This window comes from Salmo trutta, chromosome 32 (assembly GCF_901001165.1).
Source record: "Salmo trutta chromosome 32, fSalTru1.1, whole genome shotgun sequence".
In the NCBI taxonomy this organism is placed as follows: domain Eukaryota; kingdom Metazoa; phylum Chordata; class Actinopteri; order Salmoniformes; family Salmonidae; genus Salmo; species Salmo trutta.
In genome coordinates this window covers 37176814-37191710 of record NC_042988.1, presented here as the reverse complement: position 1 = coordinate 37191710, position 14897 = coordinate 37176814, and the positions used below count along the sequence as shown (strand labels likewise).

General features: G+C 41.7%; 1 protein-coding gene and 1 long non-coding RNA gene across 3 annotated transcripts; both read left to right on the top strand.

The window, feature by feature from the left end:
* The first annotated feature begins 1641 nt into the window (after positions 1-1641).
* On the top strand, positions 1642-2646 carry LOC115170634 (uncharacterized). Its single transcript, XR_003871081.1, has 2 exons — positions 1642-1681; positions 2119-2646. It is a non-coding gene; the product is annotated as an uncharacterized LOC115170634 (long non-coding RNA).
* A 3579-nt stretch (positions 2647-6225) lies between these two features.
* Positions 6226-14647, top strand: LOC115171818 (galectin-3-binding protein A). Of its 2 annotated transcripts, XM_029728979.1 has the most exons (6): positions 6226-6330; positions 7356-7459; positions 8451-8660; positions 10737-10868; positions 11313-11601; positions 13331-14647. In XM_029728979.1, the coding sequence occupies exons 2-6, from the start codon at positions 7378-7380 to the stop codon at positions 14409-14411; spliced, it is 1794 nt and encodes a 597-aa protein (XP_029584839.1). In that variant the 5' UTR covers positions 6226-6330; positions 7356-7377; the 3' UTR covers positions 14412-14647. The 2 variants fall into 2 exon arrangements, with proteins under 2 accessions (XP_029584839.1, XP_029584840.1); XM_029728980.1 differs by lacking the exon at positions 7356-7459 and having other exon boundaries at positions 6269-6330.
* The last annotated feature ends 250 nt before the right edge of the window (positions 14648-14897 follow it).

The following is a 14897-nucleotide window of genomic DNA, read 5'->3' as shown; positions in this document are numbered from 1 at the left end:
CCACACCAAGTTTAGTTGATTTTATTTATTTATTTATTTACTAGCAAGCTAAAATGATAATATAAGATACACATACACAAAAACACAGTCTTGGCTATTCATTAGAACTTAGTACAACAGGCCAACACACTATGACGCGTATTACCCAAAATGGGGATTTAAAAGAGAAAGAAAAAGAGAAATTACACGAGAGAAATATACATTTGGGTGCATTTGTCAGCTATGCTTATTTTAACCCTAACCTTGCCCCGAACTACTGCTCTTATGGGTCAGAATATAATGATGTAATGACGAGTTGAAGGTCTCCGATGGGGGTCTTCGCGTGGATGGCGCCTTGGCGCCTTCTCTGGTGTAACTCTCTGGTTGTCCTCACGATGTCAGTGTCCTTCTGTATTAGTGTTCTGTTTCCTCACCCTTGTTCTGAAAGGGGTCTTCTGAGGACAGACAGCCCTGTAGCTCAGGGCTCACTGCGTAGGAATGAAAGCAGTGTAGATACACGATTTGATGGAGAGTGGTGGCCGGGTGGTCTGTTCTAAATTTACCCTCTTAGACGCAGCTACTAATCCATAGCATGGATATAAGAGGTTTCCTTTGTCTTCAACCTCGTGTTGCGTTTTGGGTTGGTTGACTACTCAGACCTTGGCTGCAGCTCGGGTCACTTAGTCTAACATGTTCATTCTTAACTCACATGTCTTATACCCTCGGGTCAGAAGGGGGCGTTCCTGCCTTTAGGGCAATTCTCTGGGCGTACCAAGTTACGAGGGAAGGTCTGGATTTTACTCAGATCCAATTTAGACAACTAACTTCACATTTCATCTTTATCAAAACATTCTCTTTGATTTGGACATTTTCCACCCAACGTACATTGTATAAATATCAAGCATATACTAGGACAATTCTTAAAGTTACACTGTTTTCGTTATAACGTCGTCCTTTAACTTTTAATAACAAAACAAAAATGACATTAATTTTCATGTTCCATCTTTCGTCATTACCACCATTGTGGCTGACGAAACCTATTGTCCCAAAGTCCATTTATTGCATGTTTAATGTTCTGAGGCCGGTTCTCCATAGTGAGAGGACAAAGGAATGTTGTCTGCTGCCTTAGATTTACAATGGGCGTGAGGTGTCATAAACCCCCCCATCTTCATACCCCTTGATCTCTTCCCCTGTCTCTGGTGGGGGTGAGAAATCTCTCTGTAGGATTGTGGTCCCCGGTAACCTGAGCCGAGCAGGACAGTCTTGACACCATGTGTAGTTGCAAACCGTAGTCTGGCTTTTTATGGCGGTTTTGGAGCAGTGGCATCTTCCTTGCTGAGTGGCCTTTCAGGTTATCTCGATATAGGACTCATTTTACTGTGGATATAGATACTTTTGTACCTGTTTCCTCCCGCATCTTCACAAGGTCCTTTGCTGTCGGTCTGGGATTGATTTGCACGTTTCGCACCAAAGTACGTTCATCTCTAGGAGACAGAATGCGTCTCCTTCCTGAGCGGTATGACGGCTGCGTGTTTATACTTGCATACTATTGTTTGTACAGATGAACGTGGTACCTTCAGGCGTTTGGAAATTGCTCCCAAGGATGAACCAGACATGTGGAGGTCTACAATTTTTTCTGAGGTCTTGACAGATTTCTTTTGATTTTCCCATGATGTCAAGCAAAGAGGCACTGAGTTTGAAGGTAGGCCTTGAAATACATTCACAGGTACACCTCCAATTGACTCAAATTATGTCAATTAGTCTATCAGAAGCTTCTAAAGCCATGATATCATTCTCTGGAATTTTCCAAGCTGTTTAAAGGCACGGTCAACTTAGTGTATGTAAAGTTCTGACCCACTGGAATTGTGATACAGTGAATTATATGTGAAATAATCTGTCTGTTATTGTTGGAAAAATTACTTGTGTCATGCATAAAGTAGATGTCCTAACTGACTTGCCAAAACTATAGTTTGTTAACAGTACATTTGTGGAGTGGTTGAAAAACAAGTTTTAATGACTCCAACTTAAGTGTAAACTTCTGACTTCAACTGTATCTTAGGTGCCAAATTATTTAATACACAGCATATGACAACAAACAGTTCACCAAACGCTTATTGGAGCCATCTCAACTCTTTCTAGATGTGGACAATAGATATGCCTCTTCTCCGACTCCTGAACTCTACAGAGACTGCTACACCAATCGGAATTTGACAATCTTTCCACCAAACAAACGGAGCAGCTTCTGTTTAAGTCGAGGCAAAAATTCTATGAACACGGAGAGAAAGCTGGCAAGTTGTTATCTCACCAGCTTTGACAATGCGCTGCTAGCAGCACCATACCTGAAATCTGTGTTGCAGCGGATTTAACTTCTACCAATCCCAAAGAAATCAACAATCAATTTTAAGCAATTCTATTCTGCTCTTTACTCATCAGAGACTCTTCCTGACACATCTCGTATGCATGCACTTCTGGACCATCTGGACATCCCCTGTCTCAATTCAGGTGAACTCATATGCTCCAGAACACTTAATATGTGAATCCATTGAAGGTCTGACCTTTATGAAAATAGAATGTTTTTTGAAGGAATATAGAAAAGCAGAATCTCATGTCATCCTATTATAACAAATGTTTTGTTTTACTGGTGGTTTTAGAGTAAATCTATTTTGATACACCCTGAGTATTTTATTTGGGGCGTTTGGGAATCATACAAAATTGACATAGACATTGACCTTAAAGAAGATGGGCATTTGTCTACATTAGGTAACTTTCACATCAACTTTTAGGTTAGGATTTAGGGTTAGCCATTGTTTTGATCATGTCAAAGTTTGACGAGATTAGGCTTGACCTAATCCTTGATATACAGTGCCTTCAGAAAGTATTCACACCCCTTGAATTGTTCCACATTTAGTTGTGTTACAAAGTGGGATTAAAATAGATTTTTTGTCAATGATCTACACAAAATACTCTGTATACTCAAAGTGGGGGATTTTTTTGTTTGTTGATTAGATAAGTATTCAAACCCTGAGCCAATACATGTTAGAATCACCTTTGGTAGCGATTACAGCTGTGAGTCTTTCTGGTAAGTCAATTAGAGCTTTGCAAACCTGTATTTGCAAACCTCAAGGTCTGTCAATGTTAGTTGTTGATCATTGCTAGACAGCCATTTTCAAGTCTTGCCAGAGATTTTCAAGCTGATTTAAGTCAAAACTGTAACTAGGCCACTCACAAACATTCAATGATGTCTTAATAAGTTATTAATAAGCAACTCCATTGTATATTTGGCCTAGTGTTTTAAGTTATTGTCATCCTGAAAGGTGAATTTGTCTGCCAGTGTCTGTTGGAAAGCAGACTGGACCAAGTTTTCCACTAGGATTTTGCCTGTGCTTAGCTCTATTCAGTTTATTTTTATCATAAAAAAACTCCCTCGTCCTTGCCGATGACAAGCATGCCCATAACATGATGCAGTCACCACCATGCTTGAAAATATGAAGTGGTACTCAGTGTTGTGTTGGTAACTACAATGTTGTTGATCCATACTCAGTTTTGTACTATCTCCTATTACAGCCATTAACTTAGGGCTAGGCGCCCCGCAAGCGGGACAACTTCCGGTGAAACGGGAGGGTGCGCAATTCAAATAAATAATCATAAAAATGATGGATATTAAACATTTAGGTACATATATCGGTTGAAAGCTTAAATTCTTGTTAATCTAACTGCATTGTCCGATTTACAGTAGCCTTTACAGCGAAAGCATAACATGCGATTGTTTGAGGATGGCGCCCCACATCAAAATATTTTTCAACCGGCACAGGTTTCATAAATTCACAAATAGCGATTAAATATTCACTTTTTGAAAATCTTCCTCTGATTTGTCATCCAAAGGGTCCCAGCTATAACATGTAGTGTCGTTTTGTTAGATAAAATCCTTCTTTATATCCCAAAAAGTCAGTTTAGTTGGCGCCATCGATTTGCGTAATCCACTCGTTCAACATGCAGAGAAAGGCATCCAAAAATCTACCTCTAAACTTTGTTAAGACAAGTCAAAATACGTTTCTATTGACTCCTCAGATACCCTAAAATGTAATCAAACTATAATATTTCTTATGGAAAGTATGTTCAATAGGAAACCAATATTAGCAGGTGCGTCTTGTCTTCATCGCGCGCCCAAACTCGAATTTCCAAGAGTGTGTCCTCGTAAAACTCATATTTCTTATTCATTTTGGAAGTTACAAGCCTGACACCTTGAACATAGACTGCTGACACCCTGTGGAAGCCATGTGAATTGCATCCTGGGAGCTAGAATTCATTATGCCCCTATACTTTCCATTGTAAAAGCATGGGCTCTCAAAAAAACAACTGGTTGGTTTTTCTTTGGAATTTTACCTACCATATCGATTGTATTATAGTCTCCGACATTATTTTAACATTTCTACAAACTTCAAAGGGTTTTCTTTTCAATGGTACCAATTATATGCATGTCCTGGCTTCAGGGCCTGAGCAACAGGCAGTTTACTTTGGGCATGTCAGTCAGGCGGAAATTGAGAAAAAAGGACCCTAGCCTTAAGAAGATTTATTTTAAACTCTGTAACTGTTTTAAAGTCACCATTGGCCTCATGGTGAAATCCCTGAGCGATTTCCTTCCTCTCCGGCAACTGAGGATGCCTGTATCTTTGTAGTGACTTGGTGTATTGATACACCATACAAAGTGTAATTAATAACTTCACCATGCTCAAAGGGATATTCAATATCTGCTTTTTAAAAAATCCATCTACCAATAGGTGCCCTTCTTTGCGAGGCATTGGCAAATCTCCCTGGTCTTTGTCGTTGAATCTCTGCTTGAAATTCACTGCTCGACTGTGGGACCTTACAGGTAATTGTATGTGTAGGGTATAGAGATGGAGTAGTCATTCAAAAATCATTTTTAACAACATTATTGCATGCAGAGTTAGCCCATGCAACTAATTATTGTTATTTAGGCTTGCCATAACAAAGGGGTTTCAATTTTTCATTTTTTATTAATTTGGTAAACATTTCTAAAAACATAATTGGTATTGTGTGTAGATCAGAGACAAAACTAATCTAAATTGTATCTGTAACACAACAAAATGTGGAAAAGGTCAAGGGGTGTGAATACTTTCTGAAGGCACTGTATCTTGGTACAGTCAGTCTTTTATCTATTGGGGTTGGGAAATTGCAGTTCCAGCTCCAGGCATAAGTGACATAAGCAGTTACTGAGACCCCCCAAAAAAGCCGGGGTCTCAACTTACAAGGTCCAGGTTGAACATTTGGTTGTGCATCAGCAGTTTTTCTTAGTCACTGACAGTCACTCAATTAGCCATGTCAGCCAACAATTTTTAGATTGGTAAGTTAGTTTACCCAAGTATCTAAACGTGTAGTAATCATGGCCGAATACTGACCAGGCACGCAGGGCACACGCCCAGAGGCCCTGACTTCCAGGGGGCCCCTATTGATTTTGTTAGTCACTCTCAGATATCATTTTAACATGGCACAATCTGTACAATTGCTGGAAATGTGTTATAAAATTGCAACATTTTCTCTCTACCACATGGCAAAATGTGTAGAACTGCATAAAACTTGCTTTAAAGCTGCAATATGTAATTTTTGGGGTGAACCAATAAAATGTGCATAGAAATGTGTTATAGATCATTGAATGCAAGTTCAAGAGGCAGTAGATCTGCAATATGTAACTTTTTGGGCGACCTGACAAAATTCACATAGAAGTGTTTTACAGATATGTCATTCTCAATGAACGGAAGTTTAAGGGGAGGTAGATCTGTTCTATGTGCGTTATTTCTATGCTTTAGTTTTTGTGGCTTTTGCTTTCAGTTTTGTACACCAGCGGTTTAGATGGTAAAAATGGTGGTAAAATGATTTTCTACACTATACTCACTTATTTTGTCACGTTATGACTTGCTCACTCACACAACCTGTTTCAACCAGCCCCTTTGTGATCAGGTTAACGTTTATTGCCATGAATCTTGCCCTCAAGGCAGAACTGAGCGATGTCCGCTAGATGTCCCAGCTGCAAAGTCCAAAGAGTTTGGCTATATCGTGAAAATGAATGAACAGAAGTGCTTTAAGGTTAGGCATTAGGTTTAACAGTGAGGTTAGGTTTAAGGTTAGGGTTAGGTTTCAAATCTGATTTTAAGACTGTGGCTGTGCCAGCTAGTGCCCACTCTGCCTAGCTGCCTCCAGGGCAAGATTCATGCTAACCAGATCCCCTTTGATTTCACAAGAAACGAAACGTACTTCCACCCCTGTGGCTATATAAGCTGTAGAATTTCATAAGGGTTGTAAAATAACCACGACGCACACAGCAAGACTCAAGAGGTAAGACATTTGAGAATCAGAATGTCATCTCTGGAAAAGCCTAATTAACAATTGTCCTCAGTGATACATAAACAATACTGTTTGATTGTAATATATATATATACTTGATTGTCTCTTGCACACATACATTTACTTTATGTATAGAAAATGGACTGCGTTAAAAATCAACAAAATGTGATATGATTTCTTATCAATACAATGTATGGAGTGGAATAGCACAGTGCATTGTAGACTGTATGACTGTTGTCTTATTGAATGCAGGTATTTCACATGAAGCATTAGATTTTTAGCAGATACAGCACTACTTGTATTTTTGTGTAGAATACAATTATGCTACTTTAGTACAAAAAAATTGAATGTAATTGTAATTAATGTATTGCATCAGCTAAAACTAATAATGGTGGTTGTTATTGTTGAGGAAGATGGTATAATATAACGTTAACGTTAGACATTGACGCTTTAGGCCAATGGTTTTGCTCATGGACGTTGTGAGGTGGGCATATTTCACCAGAAACACTGAGAATCTCACTGCGGATAACAGTGGGAGGCCGTTCATTCTCTTGCTAGAACAAAATACCTACTGTACCGACCCGGTAGCGACGAACCTGACGTTTCTACTTGTCGAATCGCAATGCTTGTCAGTCAGTGTCAAAACAACGTTTGCAATTTACCTTTACCTGCAATGACTCCAACCAAACGCTTCCTGTAGTTGTTGATCAGTCTCTCACGTTGCTGTGGAGGAAGTTTGGCCCACTGTTCCATGCATAATTCATTTTTTATTTATTTAACCTTTATTTAACTAGGTAAGTCAGTTAAGAACAAATTCTTATTTACAAAGACTGCCTACACCGGCCAAACCTTAACCCGGACGCCGCTGGACCAATTGTGCGCCGCCCTATGGGACTCCCAATCACAGCGGGTTGAGATACAGCCCAGGATCGAACACTGCGCTGCAGTGCCTTAGACCGCTGAGCCACTCAGGATGCCAAATTTTCCTCTTTTTCTATTGCTTATCTGTTTGTCAGTTTTCCAAGCTGGCTGGTGAAAATGCAGAATCGTGGAATCACTCTGTGGCTGCTGTTGCTTCTCCATGTCCCTGGACTAGACTCTGCAACATGGAATCTATTCAGTGAGTTCCATTTAGCCTGGTTTGTACTGTGTTGTTAACTCCTACTGTCATGGTCATGCCAAAGGCCATGGCCATACAGCACAAACAGATCTGGGACCAGGGTAAGTTCAGTTGGACAATGACATCTGATATTCCCCTATCACAATTAAGTCATGTTAGTTTGAGAATGACAATGATCTGATGTTTTTATAGCAGACTTTCCAATGAATCAGGAATAGTGTAGGGGGTGGGTCCCAAAGACCCTCCCCATTATTGATTAAGGGGACCTTAAGATTCAAATGTTTTGCTGCAGGCCTTATAATAAGATACTGTTGCTACGTGTCTAAAAACTCTGCCACTATACGTTGCACAAGCATCTATATTAGTCTTTGTGGTTAAGCCCTGGCTGCTGTGAGAGTGTACATGCAGGCTAGGTCTGAGCCAGACTGAAACTAGATAAAGAGAAGTAACCACTGTCTGGTTTTGACATGTTGATCTTGTGTGACAGTGGACAATGCTAATAAATTCAGAGAAGCTACTGTACTAGGTTACCTTATAAGGTAACCTCAGCTTATTGATACACACATACATTGACGTAGGTGATCGTACCACTAGGGAGTGATCACATGTATAAAATCAGCTGTGCCCTTAGGTGGGGTGCAGAACTTATTGTGAAACATGCGCGCTGGGTTTTCGTTGTCAACTTCTGTCTGCAATTGCATTAAATAAAGGTTGGATTCACTTAAAGAAGATATTGTCTGACAGCTTATTTCACCAATAAGCCAAAGATTGACAAGGGACAAGGAACCTACCCCAACAATAGGCCAATCATGTAGAGTTCTCCTCAAGTTCCTATTTGCAAAACACAAACAAGTTGGTTCATGCTTTGTACTGCAGCCTAATAGAAATGTAAGGAAACAGCATAGTTGCATTTATCCGTTGTCAGTTGAAGCTCATCAGTCCAATTTTTAAACTGACTAACTTAAAATCCTCACTCTCTCTGTGCTCACAGGTAAGTCCTCGACAGATCCCACACAGGAGGGCGAGGTGAGGCTGGTGGGGGGTAAGCATGACTCAGAGGGTCGAGTGGAGGTGTACCACGAGGGGAAATGGGGGACCGTCTGTGACGATGGCTGGGACCTGGCCGAGGCTCAGGTGGTGTGTCGTCAGCTGAAGTTCCCTGGCGTTGTATCTGCTGTCACTGGAGGGACTTATGGAGAGGGTTAGTATCTTACAAGGGTCATGTTCATTAGGCACCAAATGGAAGAAAATGGACTGAAACAGGGAGGGAATACCTGGGTCATATTCACAAGGCACCAAATGGACTGAAACAGGGAGGGACTACCTGGGTCGTATTCACTAGGCACAACATGGAAGAATAAAACAGTGCAACACAGAGTCAAACGGGTAGGCACCATCAGATCTTGTGCAATAAGGAATGCTCATTATCAAATCAAATTTTATTGGTCACATACACACTATTAGCAGATGTTATTGCGGGTGTGGAGAAATGCTTGTGCTTCTAGCTCCGACATTTCAGTAATATTTAAGTAATTACACAACATATACCCAATACACACAAATGTAAGTAGGCTATATACATAAGGACAAGCGATATCAGGGCAGAACGGACTAAAATACAGTAGAATAGTATAGAAAACAGTATATACATATGAGATGAGTAATGCAAGATATATAAACATTAGGTGATTGAGAACGTAGAATAGTATAGAATACAGTATATACATATAGATGGGTAATGGCAGATATGTAACCATTAAGTGACTAAGATACCGTAGAATAGTATAGAATACAGTATATACATATGAGATGAGTAATGCCAGATATGTAACCATTAAGTGACTAAGATACCGTAGAATAGTATAGAATACAGTATATACATATGGGATGAGTAATGCCAGATATGTAACCATTAAGTGACTAAGATACCGTAGAATAGTATAGAATACAGTATATACATATGGGATGAGTAATGCCAGATATGTAAACATTATTAAAGTGACTAGTGTTCCATTCCTTAAAGTGGCCAATGATTTCTAGTCTATGGGTATAGGCAGCACCCTCTGCTGTTTCTTGAAGTCAACAATCATCTCTGTTCAATCATCTCTGGCTGTCTCGTCATCGTTGGTAATCAAGCCTTCTACTGTTGTGTCATCTGCAAACTTGATGATTGAGTTGGAGGCATGCTTGGCCATGCAGTCATGGGTGAACAGGGAGTACAGGCGGGGGGGCTGAGCATGAACCCCTGTGGTGCCCTAGTGATGAGGCTCAGCGGAGTGGAGGTGATGTTACCTACCTTCACCACATTGGGGCGGCCCGTCAAGAAGTCCAGGACCTAGTTGCACAAGTTGGGGTTCAGACCGAGGGCCTCAAGCTTAATGATGAGCTTGGAGGGTACTATGGTGTTGAATGCTGAGCTATAGTCAATAAACAGCATTCTTACATAGGTATTCCTCTTGCCCAGATGGGATAGGGCAGTGTGCAGAGTGATGGTGATTGCATCGTCTGTGGATCTATTGGGGCGGAAAGCAAATTTGAAGTGGGTTTAGGGTGGCAGGTAAGGTAGAGGTGATAGGATCCTTGACTAGTCTCAAAGCACTTCATGATGACAGAGGTGAGTGCTACGGGGCGATAGTCATTCAGTTCAGTTACCTTTCCCTTCTTGGGTACAGGAACAATGGTGGCCATCTTGAAGCATGTGGGGACAGCAGACTGGGATAGGGAGAGATTGAATATGCCCGTAAATGCACCAGCCAGCTGGTCTGCACATGCTCTGAGGACACGGCTAGGGATGCAGTCTGGACCGGCAGCCTTGCAAGGGTTAACACGTTTACATGTTTTACACACGTCGGCCACGGAGAAGGTGGGCCCACAGTCCTTCATGTTCTGTCAGCACAACAATTTGAAACCTTTTGCTACAGTTTGCCTGATGAATATGACTCATTGCATGACTTTGTCACCAGGAAGCAGTGGAAAAAATAAGTATTAATAGCATTGTCAATAACTCTGAATCCCAAATCAAACCTCAGCAACCCCCTAGCCCCTAGCGACTTTTGTGAAAGTATGAGAGGATTGAATAAGTGTTAGCAATATGACAACAAGGAATTTGGGATTCTTGGAGGGAGCAAGTTCAAATAGGTAGTGATTTGTGGGAATGGCAGGCAGCACCAGCAGAAAGAGTCAACTAACTTAATTTAATACACCACAATATAATATTTTGCTTATTTCTGCACATGATTTTGCTTGCTCCTTGTTTATCCTCTGTTTTGTATCCAAGGATTGGGTTCAATCTGGTTGGATGATATGGACTGCAAAGGAACCGAGAAGTCCCTGTCCAGCTGTCCTTTCAAGGGCTGGGCGTTGACCGACTGTTCCCACAAGGAGGACGCAGGGGTCGTTTGTGAGAGAGGTATGCTACTACACTGTGGGGGAATCTCAATAGTATTTCCCCTGATTCCTTGGCTCCTCTCGTCTCCTTCTGAAAAGTCTCCACGCCTCCTTCGCAAACATCAGAGAGAAGTGAGGAGAGCATTGGTGGATAAGATCCAATGCTCTCCCTGATTCCCTCTGATGGTTTTAGGAGGTGAGTTGAGAGGATGCAAGGAATTGAGGAAAATAGTTTTCAGATTCACTCTGTGTCTGCAGCCCCTGTCTGACTAAGGGTTATGGAAGAAACAGACATTTTAACCCATAACAACTGCACAAGGTTCTTTTCCTGGTTAAATAAAGGAATGAATTCATGAATGAATACATGTTCTTAAACTTCACTGAAACTAAAATACACACTATAGGCCCTACATATTCCTACTAATCATGCACAGTCCTAATCACGTGTATTCCTCATACTGTACAGGCACAGATTTGACCAGTGACACAGCACATTTCCTGGACCACAGTCTGGGCCTGTCAGATGACCTGGGTGAGCTGTTTGACCGTGGGGATGACTGTGACTTCCTCATCGCAATCAAGAGCCCCACAGGGAACAGAGATGGGGAGGGGAAGTTTGAAGTGGAGCAGAGGAACATCTGCACCCACAAACTGATCCTCTCTCTCTACCCACACTTCAACATCACCAACGGGTCCAGTAACCTCTCCCTAGAGATTAGCCAAGCCTGCAGCCCCTGTGTCACCAGCTTCATCAGGTACTAGTATATGACCCTTAACAGGTGCTATTTAGATACACTGTATGTTTATTGGTTAAATACATACACAAGAATCCAAATGTGTCAGATGATTTTAGACCTCAAAAGTAGTCTGTCGAGATGAATCCACGTCTCCTTGCATCAATTGTGTAGCTCCAGGGTGATTGTGCCTTACTTAAAACCTGTTGGGGCTAGGGGGCAGTATTTGCACGGCCGGATAAAAAACGTACCCGATTTAAACTGGTTACTACTCTTGCCCAGAAACGAGAATATGCATATAATTAGTAGATTTGGATAGAAAACACTCTAAAGTTTCTAAAACTGTTTGAATGGTGTCTGTGAGTATAACATAACTCATATGGCAGGCCAAAACCTGAGAAGATTCCATACAGGAAGTGCCCTGTCTGACAATTTGTTCTCCTTCTGTGGCATCTCTATCGAAAATACAGCATCTCTGCTGTAACGTGACATTTTCTAAGGCTTCCATTGGCTCTCAGACGGCGCCAGAAAGTGTTATGACGTCTCTCCAGTCTCTGGGCGAAAAACAGCAGGAGATTTTGTGAGTGGTCATGCTGAGAACAGTGACACTGGAGATGCGCGTTCATGGGAATTCTCAATTTTTTTCTTTCAGCATTTGAATGAATACAACGTCGCCCGGTTGGAATATTATCGCTATTTTACGAGAAAAATAGCATAAAAATTGATTTTAAACAGCGTTTGACATGCTTCGAAGTACGGGAATGGAATATTTTGAATTTTTTTGTCACAAAATGCGCTCGCGCATCACCCTTCGGATACTGACCTGAACGCACAAACAAAATGGAGGTATTTGAATATAACTATGGATTATTTAGAACCAAAACAACATTTGTTGTTGAAGTAGAACCCCTGGGAGTGCATTCTGATGAAGAACAGCAAAGGTAATCCAATTTTTCTAATAGTAAATCTGAGTTTAGTGAGTCCCAAACTTGGTGGGTGTCAAATTAGCTAGCCGTGATGGCCGAGCTATGTACTCAGAATATTTCAAAATGTGCTTTCGCCGAAAAGCTATTTTAAAATCTGACACCGCGATTGCATAAAGGAGTTCTGTATCTATAATTCTTAAAATAATTGTTATGTATTTTGTGAACGTTTATCATGAGTAATTTAGTAAATTCACCGGAAGTTTTCGCTGGGTATGCTAGTTCTGAACATCACATGCTAATGTAAAAAGCTGTTTTTTTTATATAAATATGAACTTGATTGAACAAAACATGCATGTATTGTATAACATAATGTCCTAGGAGTGTCATCTGATGAAGATCATCAAAGGTTAGTGCTGCATTTAGCTGTGGTTTTGGTTTTTGTGACATATGCATGCTTTGAAAATGGCTGTGTGATTATTTTTGGCAGGGTACTCTCCTGACATAATCTAATGTTTTGCTTTCGCTGTAAAGCCTTTTTGAAATCGGACAATGTGGTTAGATTAACGAGAGTCTTGTCTTTAAAATGGTGTAAAATAGTCATATGTTTCAGAAATTGAAGTTATAGCATTTTTGAGGTATTTGTATTTTGCACCATGCGATTCCACTGGCTGTTGACTAGGGTGGGACCTCGCCCAGGGAGGTTAAAGCACAGTTTTTCTCTAGGTCTAACACCACTGGCTGAAGTTCCTTTTTAGCTATGGTATCTCCTACATTTTTTTTAATACAAGTTAATTTATTTAAATGTCCTTGCTCTGGTTCTCTAGGTACCTTTACACCCGCAAGATCGATGTGACTGTCTCCTCTGCCCAGTGCCTCCACAAGCTGGCCTCAATGTTCGGGGTGAAACGGCTGATGCAGGACACCGGCAGGCTCTTCACCGTACTCCTCCCTGAGGACCCCTCCTTCTACACCCAGGTCTCCCTGTACCAGTACTCCGTCCAGACCGGGGACCTGCTGCTTCAGGAGAACTGCCTCCAGTACCTGGCCTGGAACTGCGAGGCTCTGATCAACTCCCCGGCCTGGAGCGACCTCTCCACAGACTTCCTGATGGCCCTCTTGGCGCGGTCTGACCTAGTGGTACCGGACGAGGGGTTCCTCCTGCAAGCGCTGGAGAGTTGGATCATAGAGAAGGGTGACTCGACCGGCACCAAGAGCCAGGTGGCCCTGTTAGGCCACATCCGCTTCCCGATGATCCCTGTCGAGAAGCTCTATGACCTGCAGTTCACTTCAGAGCTCTACAGGAGCCATGAGAAGCTCTATCGTGTCAGCATGCTCAGAGGCTTCCAGTTCAACGCCTTGTCGTTCGACACTCTGAGGAAGCACAAAAGCAGCGAGAGTGAAGAAGAGCATGATTACCATCCCAGGATCTACACTGCTGAGCCATGGAGCGTCACCATCAACTCAACCAACAAAGAGCCACCACGCCAAGATATACGATATGATTACAACAGGCGCTACAATAACTACCAACCTTATTACCCCATGCCAGAATATGGCAAGTCATTCACAACACCAAACCACAATAGTTTGATTTACCAGACCAAGGAAACCAACCCCATCAGTTGGTCAGCAAGAGTCTTTAAGAACCAACGAGAATGTTCCAGGTGTATTTCCTTCCCCGCTGCCAGTCTCTCTCTCCAAAGCAGCCTCAGCCAAAACCAGACCAACAGTGTTCGCTTCAGCAACCGACTGCTCCTAACATGCGAGGGCAGGTATGTCTTTCACGTCCAGGACTTCAAGAACGACATTGCCCAGATCCCTACTAACAGCAGTCTGGCCCTGTCCTACCCCTGTCCTGAAGGCCAGTATGACTTTCGCTTCGTGGTGAGACCAGAATACATCTGATAGCACTGCCTGGCACAGATGCAACAATGCTCCTAACACACATCCACAAATCTAATAATTATGTCCCTGTTGCCAATCAATTGCTAATTTCTTTTAGTCAAGAGTTTGAAATTATGGTAATGTAGTTTTGTTGATTTGCTGAAAGCATATCAACATGTAGCACTGTTCTTACATAAGTATTAAGCAAAAACTATAACATCTATGCTTGCACTTGAATAAAGGCATTTGAATATGCAGGGATGTGGATTGTTTTTTTCCCCAAATGACAGCTGGTGCTTCCCATAGAAATAGCTAGAGGACTCTTGTGCCCAAAAGCCTGTTTTGCCATGGCCAGTGCCATTGTAGACTGTCACCATTTTGAAGTTGTCTACTGGGTGGGTGGGACTTCATATGGGTTAAGGAAGGATTACATAATTCCAATTGGGTCATCAGCAGGGATCAGCCAATGAATTATAGTTCTGAGCAGAAATTTCCATAACTGCAGGC